The sequence below is a fragment of the Balaenoptera physalus genome (genome assembly GCF_965194825.1).
Source record: "Balaenoptera physalus genome assembly, chromosome: 3".
Taxonomy (NCBI): domain Eukaryota; kingdom Metazoa; phylum Chordata; class Mammalia; order Artiodactyla; family Balaenopteridae; genus Balaenoptera; species Balaenoptera physalus.
The window spans coordinates 37190272-37206191 of record NC_138890.1 but is presented as its reverse complement, the minus strand read 5'-3'; the positions used below and the strand labels follow the sequence as shown (position 1 = coordinate 37206191).

General features: G+C 43.3%; 1 protein-coding gene across 1 annotated transcript in view; it reads right to left on the bottom strand.

Moving 5' to 3' along the window:
• The window catches only part of LOC309658165 (phospholipid-transporting ATPase VB-like), a 230269-nt gene that overhangs the window by 35082 nt on the left and 179267 nt on the right, over positions 1–15920 (bottom strand). The window contains 1 exon segment of the mRNA XM_082456473.1: positions 2241–2445. Within this exon segment, the coding sequence (XP_082312599.1) occupies positions 2241–2445 (205 nt within the window).

The window sequence follows — 15920 nt, the reverse complement described above, 5'->3', positions numbered from 1 at the left end:
CCACATGTGCATGTGGATAGGTGTGTGTGTGCAATATGTATTTCTTATTGTGAGTTATGGTTAAAAAAGCTTGAAAACCTTTGCTCTAGAGGGCAGCCCACAGGGCCCTGAGCCAAGAAATAGATTGTTATTTTGTATCTAGAATGACTTTGGGAGCTTACCCAGATCCCGGCCTACATTCTTGTAAACACTGGGATGACTGGGTGAGTGTGACAAGGACAAGCAAAGGAGAGAAAACTCAGACGCCAAGCCCCAGGGCAGTGATTGACTCAATAGAGCCTGGGCACCAATGGGAGGACTGAGCCACTATCACAACCACAAAGCAAGATGACGGCGTGGTGGTCATGGTGGTTTCCATTCCCATTGTAGGAACTGTAGCTGAGGTAGCAGCAATAGACCATTTACTGTGTATCTACAATGCAGCAAACCCTCTATTTTGTTCTTTACTTTCCTTATCTCATTTGAATCACACAGCAAAACTTTGGAAGAGCTATTATTATTATTCCCATTGTAAGGATGAGAGAACAGAGTTCAATCATAGAAAAGCGATTTTATGAGAACTGTTCATCTGGGGCTTTGAGAGAGGCAAAGTGAGGTATGATGAGTGGCCTTCTCTTGAGAAGTTTCTGTCTAGATAACGAAACGTTGTTAGCTCATGAGCATCTCTGAGGAATGAACCACTTGCCTTCCTTCTTCTAAATCCCCTGATTCATCCGTTTTCTCCCCAGCCACAGGCTGTCAGGATGAAGAGGAGTGATAGAATGTTATGCTTTTCCATGCACAGAGAAAGGTACCAGATGGGAAATCAACCCTTTCAAGGGGAATTTTAATTGAAAACTGGAATATCACAGCCAGTTTTGATCAGTCAACACATATTGCCTATGAACGCCATTGACATTTACTGCCAACTATTTACTGGCCTCTTACTATGCGCCTAGCTTCATGCTAAGTAATTCATGTACATATTATTTTATAATCGAACAGGACCTTATGGGGCCTTTTTGGGGCTGACCTCTCCCCCATATTCCCTGCTTTAGTTCCTTTCTGAAGTACCTAGATAATAGTATCTGATGCACATTTCCTGAGTTGTTTTACAGACATGAAAACCCCCCATCAAACGGAGGATGTTAATTACTTGATGACCATGAGCACACAGCCCCAAGACCTACTGGCGTCCGTTGATTGATAACCCCTGTGACACCATCCTGTTCCCTTACCATCAACCTATCAGAGAATTGTGCACGAGGAGACCACATACCCTGCGACCCCCCTCCCTTAGCTGGCCTTTAAAAATGTTTTCCTGAAACCCATCAGGGAGTTCAGTCTTTTTGAGCACTAGCTGTCCCAGACTATTTGTATGGAGCCTTACAATAAATGCTGCGTTTTCCTTCACTACGACCCAGTGTCAGTACATTGGCTTTACTGCACGTGGGCAAGCAGAACCAAGTTTGGCTCAGTAACAATTCAGTCTTCAGAAACACCCTATGGAGAGGGTACTATTTTTTGTGCCCATTTTCCAGATGAGGGAATGAAGGTGTGAGAGGGTAATAACTTGCCTTAGGTGAGACAGCTGATAAATGGTGGAGTTGAGCTTTGAGTTCAGCTCTGCCAGACTCTAGAGCCTGGGCTCTTAACCACCAAACAATCATGATTCCTCCATGATATAGAAGGTATCACACACATAAAGTGGGGATTAAATTAAAATGTTGATGATCACTCCCTGTCCTTAAAGAGGTTTCAGTACTGTTGAGAAGGTAAGACCTACACAAATGGAAAAATAGTTAATGATACCTTGCTGCTTTTATGCTGCGGTCAAAGGAGTACTACAAAAATTTCATGGAGGGAGAAATTGCTGAAGCTGACCTGGGCAGGATGAGCCAGGATTGGATAAGCACAGAAAAATGGGTTGGTCTCAAGAGTAATTGAGCAGATACTAGACTCATCTAGTTTAGAGCAGAGAGCACAGTTTCTTCAGTTGAATGGAGGGGGTCCCCAGGTAAGGACTCTGAGGCCTTCAGCAAGTTATTTACCTTTCCCAAGCCTCAGTTTCCCCATCTGTGAGACGGGGATGATATCCATCTCAGAGAGTTGGTGGGAAGATTAAGTGTACCTAAGTGCCTGGGAAAAGGAGGCAACTACTACCTTCTCCTCCACACACCAGATTAAATCCAGTTTCCCAGTAGAGCTGGCTGGCATCTTCCCTTTGCCATTCCAGTTGAAGACCTTAGAAAGAGCCCTACCTGCTCTGTGAAGCCCTTTACAACACGCCTCTGTTTGAGGTTTGTCTCTCCATCCAAGTTGGAGGTTTCCAGATGACAGATCCCACTGGGGTCCGAGGAGAAGAGGAGGAGCATGTCGGCCGGGATGATGTCATTGCACTGCACTTGGATGAAGTCCCCCACTCGCACATCCTTCCAGCACTTCTGTGTGTAGCTCTGCTCTTTTCTGGGGTTGGAGAAAGACAGGGGTCAGAGTGAATGTTAAAGTTCTCCAGAACATGAATGAGTGAATGGAAAAGGTCCCGCCTGCACCTAATATCCTCCAGTCAGCTTGTCACAGGACTGCTCTATATTCTACCTTGCCCCAAATGACCACTATCGTCATCTCTAGAAAAGCTAAGCATGATCTATAGAATCCCACTAGCAAAGGTCCCTCCTTCTGACCATGTAGACTTTTGATGGACTGTCGGCTACTGACTGATTGCTGTGCTCAGCCCTTGCTTCTTAGCAGGAGAAAAAATTTAAAGGAGAAGGTGATTATATAGTCATATTAACATAGTATTCTTAATATACATCACTTCCTAGAATACCCAGTCATCACCGTAGAAAGCAGGGTCACAAAAGAATGGAGTATAGGAAAGACTGCTTCTGGTTATGGGTGGAGAGCGGCAGTGGGAAAGGTGAGAATATAGACCATTGTCTAGGAAGATCTGGAGTGGTGCTGAAATAGGAAGCAGGGAATTAGGAAGATGGCACCAGGAACTTTGATAGGATGGGCCCCACAGTCATCACAGGATCAGAGGGCTAAAGAAATCTGAGAAAATGATGTACTTTCTCTTCCTATCCAATTTATCAAGCGCAGGTAATAACGGGGGCAGCAACAATTGTGAATTTAGCATGTCTACCCTGCCAAGCACTAGGGTGAATTAATACTTCATTTACTTGCATAATAACTCATTGGAGGAGATGTTATACCCATTTCATAATGAGGAACTTGAGGGTTCAAGAGAAATTTCCCAAGGCCTTACAAAAACAGAGCTGGACCCTGAGTCTGGGTCCAACTTGACATCAAACCCAGTTTTCACCGCTTGAATATCCTACCTCCTGGAAATCATTCCCCTCTTTCCTCTCCAATGGAATGGCAGCAACAGCTTTTACAACCCCGGCAGAAGGACTTGCTACTCCCCAGGGCAATACATTCCGTTTCCAAGAGCCCTCATTTTACGAAATTCTTCCTTCTGATTAGCCAAATATTGAACTAATTCTGCTCTCCCAGGCAATCTAATTTACTCCATCTTCTACCATTAAAAAATATATATATATATTTTAATGAATTTATTTTATTTATTTTATTTTTGGCTGCGTTGGGTCTTCATTGCCGCACGTGGGCTTTTCTCTGGTTGCGGCGAACGAGGGCTATTCTTCGTTGCATTGCGCGGGCTTCTCATTGCGGTGGCTTCTCTTGTTGCGGAGCACAGGCCCCAGGCATGGGGGCTTCAGTAGTTGTGGCTCGTTGGCTCTAGCACAGGCTCAGTAGCCATGGCGCACGGGCTTAGTTGCTTCCAGGCATGTGGGATCTTCCCGGACCAGGGCTCGAACCCGTGTCCCCTGCATTGGCAGGCGGATTCTTAATCACTGCGCCACAGAGGGAAGCCCTGAAAAAATACTTTAAAGTATTCATCAGGTGTCTTCCGAAGCCTTTTGGACTTCCCAAGTCAAATTTAACTTTCCAAGTGCCCTCAATTATTCTGTGTGACACAGTTTCAAGATCTGTCTTAGAGGTGAGGGCTCTTCTGACTAAGGCTGTGTTTGGAAATGTTCCTCTTTAAATGTGGGATCTGGGACCAAACCAATATTCCACATGTGGTCTTTTAAACTAAGTCCAGCTGGCTTGCAGCTGGATGCTTCTGAGCCCAGCCAGGCCTGGAGAAGCAGGCTCTCTTTTGCTATTTTTCTCCACTGATGCTGAGCCTCTCTGGGCACGTTACTGCTTCTGTTTCTGTGGGAATCTGAGCTGCCCTGGGCATGACAAGACCACTCTTCCACAGAGAAAGAGACGTGACTGGAATTTCACTTTTCTCCTCTGAGTTCGTAAAAGTCCTTGGGGAGGATAAGCGTTTGCCGCCTTTCTCCTTTCTTTGGGGGCCCTCTAGAGAACCCCAAGCAAGCCCTCCTAAGACCCCATTTTCCTTGTCAAAAAAGATCCTTGCAAAGGACTCCCCCGGTTTCCTGAAATAGATGCACATCCATCTGGAAGACTTTTGGAAGGCCAACCAAGGGAAGATCTGATCAGAGTCTATAAAATAATCAGGGATTACAATTAGGGAGCAGTCTTGTAACTCTAAAGACCCACAGAGTTCTGTGGAAGTGCCCATGCTCTAGGGAGCCCAGTGCAGCGGCCACTGGTTAACCGTGGGCAGTACCACCCAAACGGGGACCACTTCTGAGCATTTTGTGGGCAGTGCATCTGTAGCATTTTAATAATAATAATTCTTTTAATGGAAAAAGGATGTAACAGGTTTCTAAGCACTTTTTCATTCCATCGTCTTATTTTAGAGCAGCTTATCATCTGCTCTACCTTATTTTTTTTACCATGAAAAATAGAGACAGTCCCCCCAGATCTGTTTCTCACTGCCATTTCAGAAAAACATTTATCTGTTGATTCAGGGAATAATTTTTTTTTTTCTTCAGAGCAGCCTGGGGAACACCTGTTAAATGTCCAAATATAAAGCTACTTAAAGAAACTGGAATGGCAGATACTCTCCATTGGAAAAGGAATCTTGTATGGTGAAGGAGGGAGGCTTTCTCTATTTTTTTTTTTTTTTCCTTTTTGAGAGGGCACTTAAAAAAAAAGGATCCTTGAATATTACAGCAAAATTGCTCCCAGGAATAAATGATTGTCACTCAACTTGTCTTTACTCTTCTCCCCTTTGACTTCTGTCCTATTGGGGATGGCTCACCATTGGTTGCTTGCTGTAATCTCAGCATTCTGCCCGGTATTGAGATTGTGATTTAATGAGAACATCTTTGACTCGGAGCAATATCCTGACTGCCAACACTTCCAGAGCACACTGGTTCAAACCAGGTTTGCAAAAGCTAGTTGGGAACGCTACATACATAGACATACCGAAGGCAAGGCCATGCACCTCCACCCGTGAACACTGAAATTCATTCTTCTTCCTTCAAATAAAGGGCTCCACTGCATATTATGGGATGTGAGTTATTAATGGGATGGAAGATGGATGTTATGCAGATGAACTTATGAAATATATGTGTGTGTATGTGTGTGTGTGTGTGTGTGTGTGTGTGTATGTGTGTGTATGTATATATATTTATGAGCAGTCACTTCTGTGAGTTTGGCTGGAGTGCTGTCTTGTCAATTCCCATCATGATGATAGGTATCGCAAGGTCAATGGAACCACACAAGAAGCTATAAGTCAGACTGGTCTCTGTTTTCTTTCTATTATTCTTTGGGTCCCTGGGAGGTCCTGTCCAGTACTGCTGTCCTGTTAATAATCACCTGTCTTTCCTTTAGATGTAATCTTCTCTTCCTTAGGATGACATGCAGTGGTGAAGGGACACTCTTCGTCCCTGTTGTAGGCTTTCCCTCCCCAAAACAGAGATTGCCCATCTCCGGGTCGTGCTGCTCAAACAGAGGCACATATGCCTCCAGGCACACATCTTGTCGTGTGTGTCCAGGAGCATGGAAGCTATGGGAACAACATGATTTTTGGGGTGTTCAAAATTTTTTTTGGGGGGGACATAATTTAGTAATTTAGTTGGTACAAAATTTGAAGAATTATATATTTATATTGACCCAAATGTAGTAGTAGTATAGCATCAGAGTCAGATTTTATAGGAATTTTGGGATAAGAAAAAGTGACATCGGGGACATTTCCTTCTTGCACTGGGTTATTCTGTGCTGGTTTCCTGGTCCTCTGGGGGCCCACTTTGTCTCCTCAGCTGTGGAAAAGGCAAGGGTGCATAGCTCCAGGGTTGAGGCGTCCAGCCCGAGGAGGTGATGAATGGCTGAATCCAGCTGAGGCAGAAAAGCGGCGTGCTTCTGCATTGAGGGACGCCCAGATGTGGCCACAGCTGGCTGGGAGTCACCTTCGGGAGTCATTCCCTGGCTAATCCAGCCCGTTCGGAACAGCTGCCCCGGGGGGACACATCCACACACTCCTGGTCATTTCCCTGCTCAGTGAGTCCACACCTGGGAACTGATTGCTATTTTAGTTCTGTGGCATGTTCACTGCTACTTAAAAATAAGACAAATCGACGTGGCTGGGGAGGAAGACTCCATCTGGCAGATTCTGCCTTGGGGAGAAATTAAGTGGTGCAGTGCTAAATGGCTTTCTGAGAGGAGGTCGGGCTTATTAAGAGGTAAATAAACAGCAAGAGAGGTTTATAACCAACTGGATCCTGTGGGGAAGCAGGTGAAAGGGGGGGAATGGAGGAGGAGAAGGTGCTTAAGCTCCCATTTCGCAAGTACTATGTGGGTTTTGTAAAAAGGGTTTCAAGGAACTAGAGAAGAGGGGATTTATCCGGAAGCTTAGCTGTCTGTGGGCTTTCCCATTCAGTGTAGGATGATGAGCTGACCTGGGCCGTCCTTCAGGAAGCGGGAATGTCAGGCCCAGGATGGTCAGTATCGCTACCCCAGGGTGAAAGGGGAAGCCAGGGAGAGTGACTGCAGTCTAGGGATAAAGAGTGGGTTTGAATCTCAGCTTCACCACTTACTACCTGTGTGACTTGGGGAAGTTACTTAGTCTTTCAGAGACTCTATTTCTTCACTTGAAGGTAATATGTGTATTTGCCTCAGAGGGTTATTGGAAGGATTAGTGACATGACCCATGTAAGGGACTGAGTTCTTGGTTTTGCACTTAGTAAGTACTTAATGAATACAAACTTCTTTTATGATGTTGATGACAATGATTGCTAATGTTATGGTGAGGGCTAACCACCACCGCCAGCCCCAGCATTTTCTTCTTCATGCTATTGGGATGCCCGCTTTATGTCCATGATTACATTTCATGAATTGCACTCAGGCACATAATGTGCAAACACAAGGAACTTAAAAAATCCAAACATTTTCCCCAAGTCCAGAAAAGAAGGACCCAAATTCAGCCTACTGAAGACTAAGGGCTCTAGATGCTGGCTACTGGGCAAACTCCCAGAAAAATATATCCTTAAAATCAGGGCTGCCCAGCAAGTTCTTTGTGGATGTTGACAACCTAGTTCTAAAGTTTATATAAAGAGGCAAAAGACCCACACTAGCCAACTCGATATTGAAGGAGAGGATTGACACTACCCATCCTCGAGACTTACTATAAAGTTACGGTAACAAAGACAGTGCGGTATTGGCAAAAGAATAAACAAATAGATCAATGGAACAGAATAGATAGCCCAGAAATAGATTCACATAATTAGAGTCAACTGACTTTTGACAAAGGAACAAAGGCAATACAACCGAGCAAAGATAATCTTTTCAACAAATGGACATCCACATGCCAAAAAAAAAAAAAAAAAGAAGAATCCAGACACAGACCTTACACTCTTGATAAAAATTAACTCAGAATGCATCACAGACCTAAATGTAAAATGCAGAACTATAAAACTCCTAGAAGACAACATAGCAGAAAACCTAGATGACCTTGGGTATGGCGATGAATTTTTAGGTAAACACCATAGGTACTATTCATGAAAGAAGTAACTGAGAAGCTGGACTTCATTACAATTAAAAACTTCTGTTCTGTGAAAGACAATGGTAAGAGAATGAGAAGACAAGCCACCATCTGGGAGAAAATATGTGTTTTGCAAATTAAAAATGGACAAAAGATCTGAGTAGACATCTCACCAAAGAAGATATACAGATGTCAAATAAGCATGAAAAGAGCTCCACATCACATGTCATTAGAGAAATGCAAATTAAAATGAGATACCACAAAATACCTATTTGAATGCCCCGAATCTTGAACGCGAACACCACCAATTGCTGGTGAGGAGGTAGAGCAAGAGGTACTCTCGCACACTGTTGCTAGGAATGCACAATGGTACAGCCACTTTGAAAGACAATTTGGTGGTTTCTTATAAAACTAAACGTATTCTTACTATACGATCCAGCAGTCACGTATCCTATTTACCTAAACGAGTTGAAAACTTATGCCATGCAAAAACCCACACATGTATGTTTATGGCAGCTTTATCCATAATTTCCAAAACTTGGAAGCATCCAGATGTCCTTCAGTAGGTGAATGAATGAACTATGGTATATGCAGACAATGAAATATTATTCATAGCTAAAAAGAAGTGAGCTATCAAGCCATGATAAGACATGGAGGGAACTTACATGCTCATGGCTAAGTGAAAGAAGCCAATGTGAAAAGGCTACACACTGTATGATTTCAACTGTAAGACATTCTGGAAAAGGCAAAACTATGGAGACAGTAAAAATATCAGTGATTGCCAGGGGTTGGGAGGTGGGTAGGGATGAACAGATGGAGCCCAGAGGATATTCAGGGAAGCGAAACTACTCTGTATGATATTGTAATGGTGGATACAGGTTGTTATACATTTGACCAAACCCATAGAATGTATAATACCTAGAGTGAGACATCTTGTAAACTATGGACTTTGGGTGACTATGATGTCTCAATGTTGGTTCATTAATTTCAACAAACGGACCACTTTGGCGAGGGATGTTAATAATGGGGGAAGTTGTGCATGTGTGAGGGCAGAGGGTATACGGGAAATTTCTATACCTTCCCCTCAGTTTTACTGTGAACCAAAAACTGCTGTAAAAAAATAAAGTCTTAATAAAAAAAAAAAATCAAGGCTGGAGGAAATTTGATAAATCTCCAATTTGGGTGAGGAAACTGACCTGGCCAAGGTGTATAGCAATGAAGCTTGGGTTGGAACCTCTGTTCTTTCCATGGCTCCAAGAAGAGTCAAGTGTCCTGTAGCTGGTTCAGGAATACTTGAAATGCCCAACTGTCTTTGTCTTGACAGCGGTGTGCTCACGTAGAGACAATATTGTGGGGTGGTTAAAAGCTCTGGAGTCACGTGAGCCTGACTAAAACCCAGAACTACTTCTTACATACAAGGTAGTGTGACCTTGAACCCACTACTTGACTAGATGACCCTCAATTTATTCATCTATCAAATGGACAAATAAAATCTATTCTACAGGTTAAAGTGAGAGTTCAATAATACACGAAATGACCTTACAGCAAATGGCATTTACTGCTGCTATTATTACCATTACAGTTATTATTAGCTGGGAGCAAACAGGGTCACTGCTGTGGTGACAGGAGAACAGAATCTGTGTGGTTGTCTATTTTCATGAGCTGTCGTGAATGAGGGGTGGGGCTTTGTGGTTGGAGGAGGAGCCTAGCAAGGGGGAAGGAACTGAAAAGGGAGGAAGGGTCCTATGGCTTCTGTCCTGACCTGGTCCCACAAAATGGAAATGGAACAGCAGTTAAAGGTTTAGCGTTAAGTTAAAGTTACGCTAAAGACAGCGTGGGCCTGAGGCAGAGCGCAGTGAGTGCAGCTGTGTCCCCACACCCACCTGTTTGCTACAGACCACGATGACGGGGGCTTTAGACTCAGGGAAGCTCCAGAAAGAAACAGCTGAGGCTAGAGGAGTGGGTAGGAGACCCGGACCCCTGGCTTGGATGGAAATATTGGGGGACATGAACATATTAACTATACCTGAGGATGCCCAGATATATCTGGGGAGGCCTGAGTATTAGGGCAGGAAGAATGAAGACCCAAATCAGCAGCTTGTGGCATCTGTATTTATGTGAATTCATTAACACCCAGAGGCCTAATTGTTTCATGTGTCTTCTATTTTCAACTATGTAATAAGCTTGCTGAGAGCTGGGATGACGCTGGGTCTTATATTTCCGTACCTACATGGAGTCTGGTATGGTGTCTAGCACACAGGGGAGTGTTCAGTAAATATTCAGTAATTGATTCCTTGTAGATTTGTCTTGAACATGAGGCAGTAGAGGAGAAGCTTTTCCTAATCTTAAGTCATTTTGACATCTATCTCTTTTTGCTATGGACGCACTAACGGAGACTTCCAAAAATGATATCATAATAATATAATATGATGTATGATATGATGAGATGATATAATATAATGTATTTAATGTAATGTAATACAATAAACTTATTTGTATTAAGTGCCTATAATGAGCCCAGCACTTAAACAACGTTACCATTTAGCTGCCTGATAATGACACAACTTTTATTATTACTGTTTTCATAGATGAGGAAACGTAAGCCCAGAAAGGTTATGTAACTTGTGTAAGGTCACATAGGTGTGTCTGCCAGGACATAGGAGTGATAGCTGTGGGGACTTCGTGGCTCAGCGTGGTCTCTTGGTCCTGCTCGAAAGTGCAGTACTCAGCAGATGACACCTCAGAAGCTGGTGACATAAACATAACTGAGGCTGGGTCGGGAACAGGAGCCCCAGCGTTTGGAACTGTGGGCTCCATAATGGCAAATCAGAGGCTATAAAGGCTCACCTGCTCAGACACAAATCACGCCTGTTGACACAAGTGCAGAGCTTCAGGGACACCTGAATTCTTGTTTTATGATTCTTCCACCCATTGAGTTTGGGGGAGAACCTAATGCATTCTATCCTGAAATGACAAGCTGAATTGGCCCACATAGTTTATGGCCTTCTGTGAGCACAGGGCGAGGCCATGGGAGTCGGGTGGGCACTTGCAAAACTGACTCTTTAGAGAGGACGCTACTTGGCTGGTGCCAGATGCAGAGCAAAGACCCGCCGAGTGGATGCAGTGGTCTGCTGGTCTGTCAGCTGCAGCCAGTGGCACTTTTCATAGTCATGCTTCAAATGACACTATGATCCTCTGTTTTGTGCATTTTCAGATTCTTCCCCCAGGCCTATTTTGCTATGTTATTATAGCTTGGAGTCAAGTTCTATGGTAAAGCGTTTGTCTTCTCCCATGCGGTTCAAAACCCCAGCCAATGATCTGTCTTTCTTACTCCCCTTGAGTCAAGCTCATGGTGACTCTTGGCTATCAAGGTTATAGAACTCTCCTTAGTAATATTTTAGCCAACATTTTCTGAGGGCTACTGAATGCCAGGAACTATACTAAGCATTTTACATGCATTACTTCACTTAACAGCTGCAGCAAACTGAGGATATAGTTTTAGGGTAAAGAATACATATCGTATTTCGATGTTAGGATGGCCCTGGCAAAGCCTAAATTCTACCCTGTCAATCATCTCATCTCCTTTGGGTTTCCCAGAGGGATGTTATATGGGGGAAAATGATAGTAGAATGGGGATCAAATAGCTACTATATTAAGAGCCACACAAATATGATATTTGAATGTACATTCTATGTTAGAAGCTGGGTTGGGAGAAGTGGCTTAGGCTCCGGGCCAGATGAAGCTACCTAAATCCCTCGCCTAAATCTAAATCTTGGTCCGGGTGTGCTCAAGAGTGCTGTGGAAACGGAGTTAGGGGAAAGAGGTCCAGGCTCTAGAAGGGTTTCCCTAATTCAGATTTTAAATCCTGCCACATAGAATAGAAGAGAAATGAGAGAGCAGAGCATAAGTTTTTGCTTTTAAAACACTGTTACCCTGCCCACTGGTAAATGTGGCTCAGTGAATGTCCTTGACCTTTGCCAATAAAATAAACAATTCCTCCCTTGTAATGGGTGGGAAATGTAGCAAGAAAGATGAAGGCTTAGGTTGGACCTGACATTGAAAAAATTAGAGTTGAAGTGACTGGAAATTTAAAAAATTACGTAGTGCTAATTATGGTGCAGACACTGAGTTAACAGTTTATAAGGATTATTTCATTCAATCCACATGCCCCTGGGAGATAGGTGCTAATACTGGCCCCACTTTATACAAGCTGAAATGGAGGCTGCAGTGATCAAGTAACTACAAGTGTCCACACATTTAGTAAGTGGCAGTTCTGAGACAAGCCCAGGTGTGATGCCAAACATCCTTGCTGAGACTGCTTTATGCACTCTCCCTTGGCACTGCATCGTATAGTTGTTTCCATAGCTCTGCTACGTTCAAGCCCTCTGAAATGTCATCTCACATCTTTTCACAAAATTTACTGTAGAGAGACTATGACCACTATTTAAAGATGAGACAAATGGGGACACAACTGCCTAAGTGGCTTCATTTAGGTCAGGTAGTTAATTGGTGACAGACCCAGGATGAGGACCTCTGGTTTCCTCATTCTCAGGCTTTCCTATGGGGGCACCGGCACAGAAGGAAACTGACATACAAATAAAAACAGGCTGCAGGCCAGGCGTCTGCCTTCTCCAACAGAGCTTTCCACAGCTGGGAAACCAGGCCCTCAGTGCCATGCTGTCAGAAGACTGGCCGCGAGCCTGTAGCATCTGGAATTCTTTTTATGTTAGAGCAGCCACCTGACTTACAGAAAAGAGAATCTCCAAGTCTTGGTAAAAAGTCAGAATTTAAACATTTCTAGGGAATTCCCTGGCGGTCCAGTGTCTAGGACTCGGAGCTTTTGCTGCCAGGGCCTGAGTTCGATCCCTGGTCGGGGAACTAAGATCCTGCAAGCCATGCGGCGTGGCCAATAAAATAAAATAAAGTTTCTAATCGGAATCATTTCTCTCTTAAGCTCTTGATATCTCTTGATCCTGGTCTTTTTGATACCAGCATAAATCACACATACAACCTTTAGGTGACACGTGAATAGGCTGTGAGCTGACCTGTTTTCTTTACCTATTTGAATGCTGCTCATCCTTCAGCGCCCTCCTGAAATGTCACCTCTTCAGAGAAGGCTTCCCTCGGCTGGCTCTGATGTTTCTGGCAGGCAGATGTGTCACTGCAGCCCATGCATGACTGTGACCCTTTGTCCATAGGCAAGGGACACTGTAGCTGTTTACAAGTTCCTCGTGCTCTCTGGACTGAGAGCCCCTCGAGGGTACATGGGGCCTTCCATGTTGATATACACGTACTCGGTCCAGACGTAAGACTTGCTGAGCAGATGAATGATTGTGTGCTCGGCTGCTGACACACTGGAAGGCTTTTGCCGTATTACAATATGGGGACAAAAACCTTCATGGATTCCCTTGGTTCCCACTCCTGCTTCCCTGTTGCCTGTTTTCTGAATACAAATAAAAATGTATGAAGCTGGATGGAAAAATACAATTCTCTTGCTGGGTATGGTTTCTAGATTCATTCAGTTGAGCCCTGGGAGAGCCTAAGCTAATACAATTCTGAAGCTAATCTCTCCTTGAAGTCATTCTATAAATCTGATTAATGGGGTCACCTTTAGACCACAAGCACAGTTGCTATATTAAAAGAAAATACTCTAACAGGATTGTAATTCTGTAAACAAGGCTTCTGCTGTTTGCAAAAAGATTCTCTCACAGTATAAACAAGTCTAGGCTGGACGATACATGGGATTAAGGTGAGCAAAATTCTTAGGGTCCTAGGATTCAGCTGTATGAAAATGAGGACATTTGACATCAGTTTCTCAAATGTGTGAATCTGAGACAAAATGGATAGAACTAGTGCATGAGATATAAGCTTTTATGCTGCTTCTCAGAAAACAAATTGTCCTCTCAGATCTTGTGTTCTTTGCCTGACATCCCATCATGTATTGTGCTGGCCAAAAAGTTCATTCGGGGTTTTCAGTAAGATGGTATGACAAACCCGAACAAACTTTTTGGCCAACCCAATATCTTCAACGTTTGGCAAAAGGAAATGCTCCTCAGCATCATTACTTAAGATAATAATAATATCTAGCATTTTCTATCTTCCTATTCTGGGCTTTTTCATAGAATTAATCCACTTCAGGGTTAGAAGAACTTTAAGGATATATATTACAGAATGTCCCAAAGTGTGTCTGCTCCTGTTAATATGTGGAAAGCAATTCACAAGGAGTCGAGGCTCAAAAATGTTTTAAGGTGATGATGTTGAGGACATAGTGGTGGCCTCTCCAACATGTGTTTCTCCTTCTCTTGGAAATACCTCCTTTTTTAGATTTGGATTTTTCACCTTCCCTGTATAGCCCATATGCTTTCAGGGAAGTGAACCTCATGCTGGGCTCTATGGCTCAGGTATAACCTAATTAGCGTAATCTCATCTCCTGCTCAGAGGGATTGGTTCAGGGATGGGCATGTGACCCACTGGGGTCCCTGAGAGATGAGGAGGATCTGGGGAGTAAGCTTCCTGGACCTTCCAAGAATGCTTCTGGAAGTGCTTTTCTTTCTCCCTTTGTGGGTTATTATATGTAGATGTGAGGGCTGGAGCTGCTGCAGCCATCTCATTGCCATGAGGGAAATCTACCTGAGGGTAAAGATGACACAGAGGGGGACTGAATGAAAAGGACAGCTAACTGCTGCAGCTAGAACGCTGATTGGCTGAATGAACCATGCCTGATCACCTGCCCACCTCAGCATATTTGTAGTGACTTAAGAAACAAAGTCTCTTCACTGTTAAAACTGCTTAAGTTGAGGTTTCTGCTTCTTGCAGTAGAGAGCACCTCAACTGACACAACAGAATATATACAAAACTGAATCACCTTGCTGTATACTTGAAACTAACACAACATTGTAAATTAATTATACTTCAATTAAAAATATGAATTTGTATATCCATTATCAATAACCATAAAGTCTTCCCAAGTACATATTGCATGATGTGTGCTTTTCCAAGGTAATTTTTCAGTCCTGACAACTATGGTAATCAAGTATTGAAATAAACTGAACTTAGAACCTGGTTTTCATATACTCTCTTTGTTAAACTATGATTCACCAAAATAGTGAAGGATGATCAAACCCATTATTATCACTAAACTTTTATCTATAATAATTTTAGAAAGATTTCTCTGAAATTATATTATTAAGAAATGAATAAAATAATATTATTTTTTTAAAAATAAAACACCTGTATGTCCCTCCCTGCCAGTGAGCCTGGGGATAAATGTCTCTTTTTTCTGGATTGTTATCTCCTCAGTTTTCTGCCATTTTCCTGGAAGCTATTTTGAGAACAGAATGACAACAGCCTGGCCTGTATCAGGCCAGCACCCAGCACAGGCCAGTCTGTGGTCTGACTGACACTGAGATTATCCCCAAGAACAGGCCTATTTTTCTGGGATGCTCAGGGCAGAGGATTTCTGGCAAAGCAGGGAGAAGAGAACCAGGCTCACTGAGGTCCACCTGGATGCCTCCCCAAGGAACCAGCCTCACTGTGCATCTTCTATGAGAAAAACAACAAAGGAGAAAGACAGAAAACAAAAAGTGATGCGGTGGATTGGTGGCAAGAGAAAAACAATGCTTTCTTAAAAAATCAGTCTCTTTAGGGAAGGCGGCGCACTCCAACGTTATTTGTTTTTTTTTTCTCTTTATAATTTCCTTACTCAAAGGTGAGGAATGACTCAATCTCAACTCTAGGTACTCAGTGTGCTAACAATATTCAAGATAATTAGATCCAGCTGAAAAAAAAAAAAACCTAAACCTTCAGATTAATATTTTTAGATGTGCAATTTTGGTCCTGTAGGCAAACAGAACAGAAGCTCATCTTTTGCTGAGGAGAAGGTATGGAAGTTCTTTTAGGGGTGCCCTGGAGACAGCTGAGTCCCTTGCATTACATGATCTCCTTAGAAGCTTCCCCAGGCTACAATTTTCCGAGTGGAGTCTGGCTCATAAACCCTATCGTCAGCCAGCTCCAAGTCGTA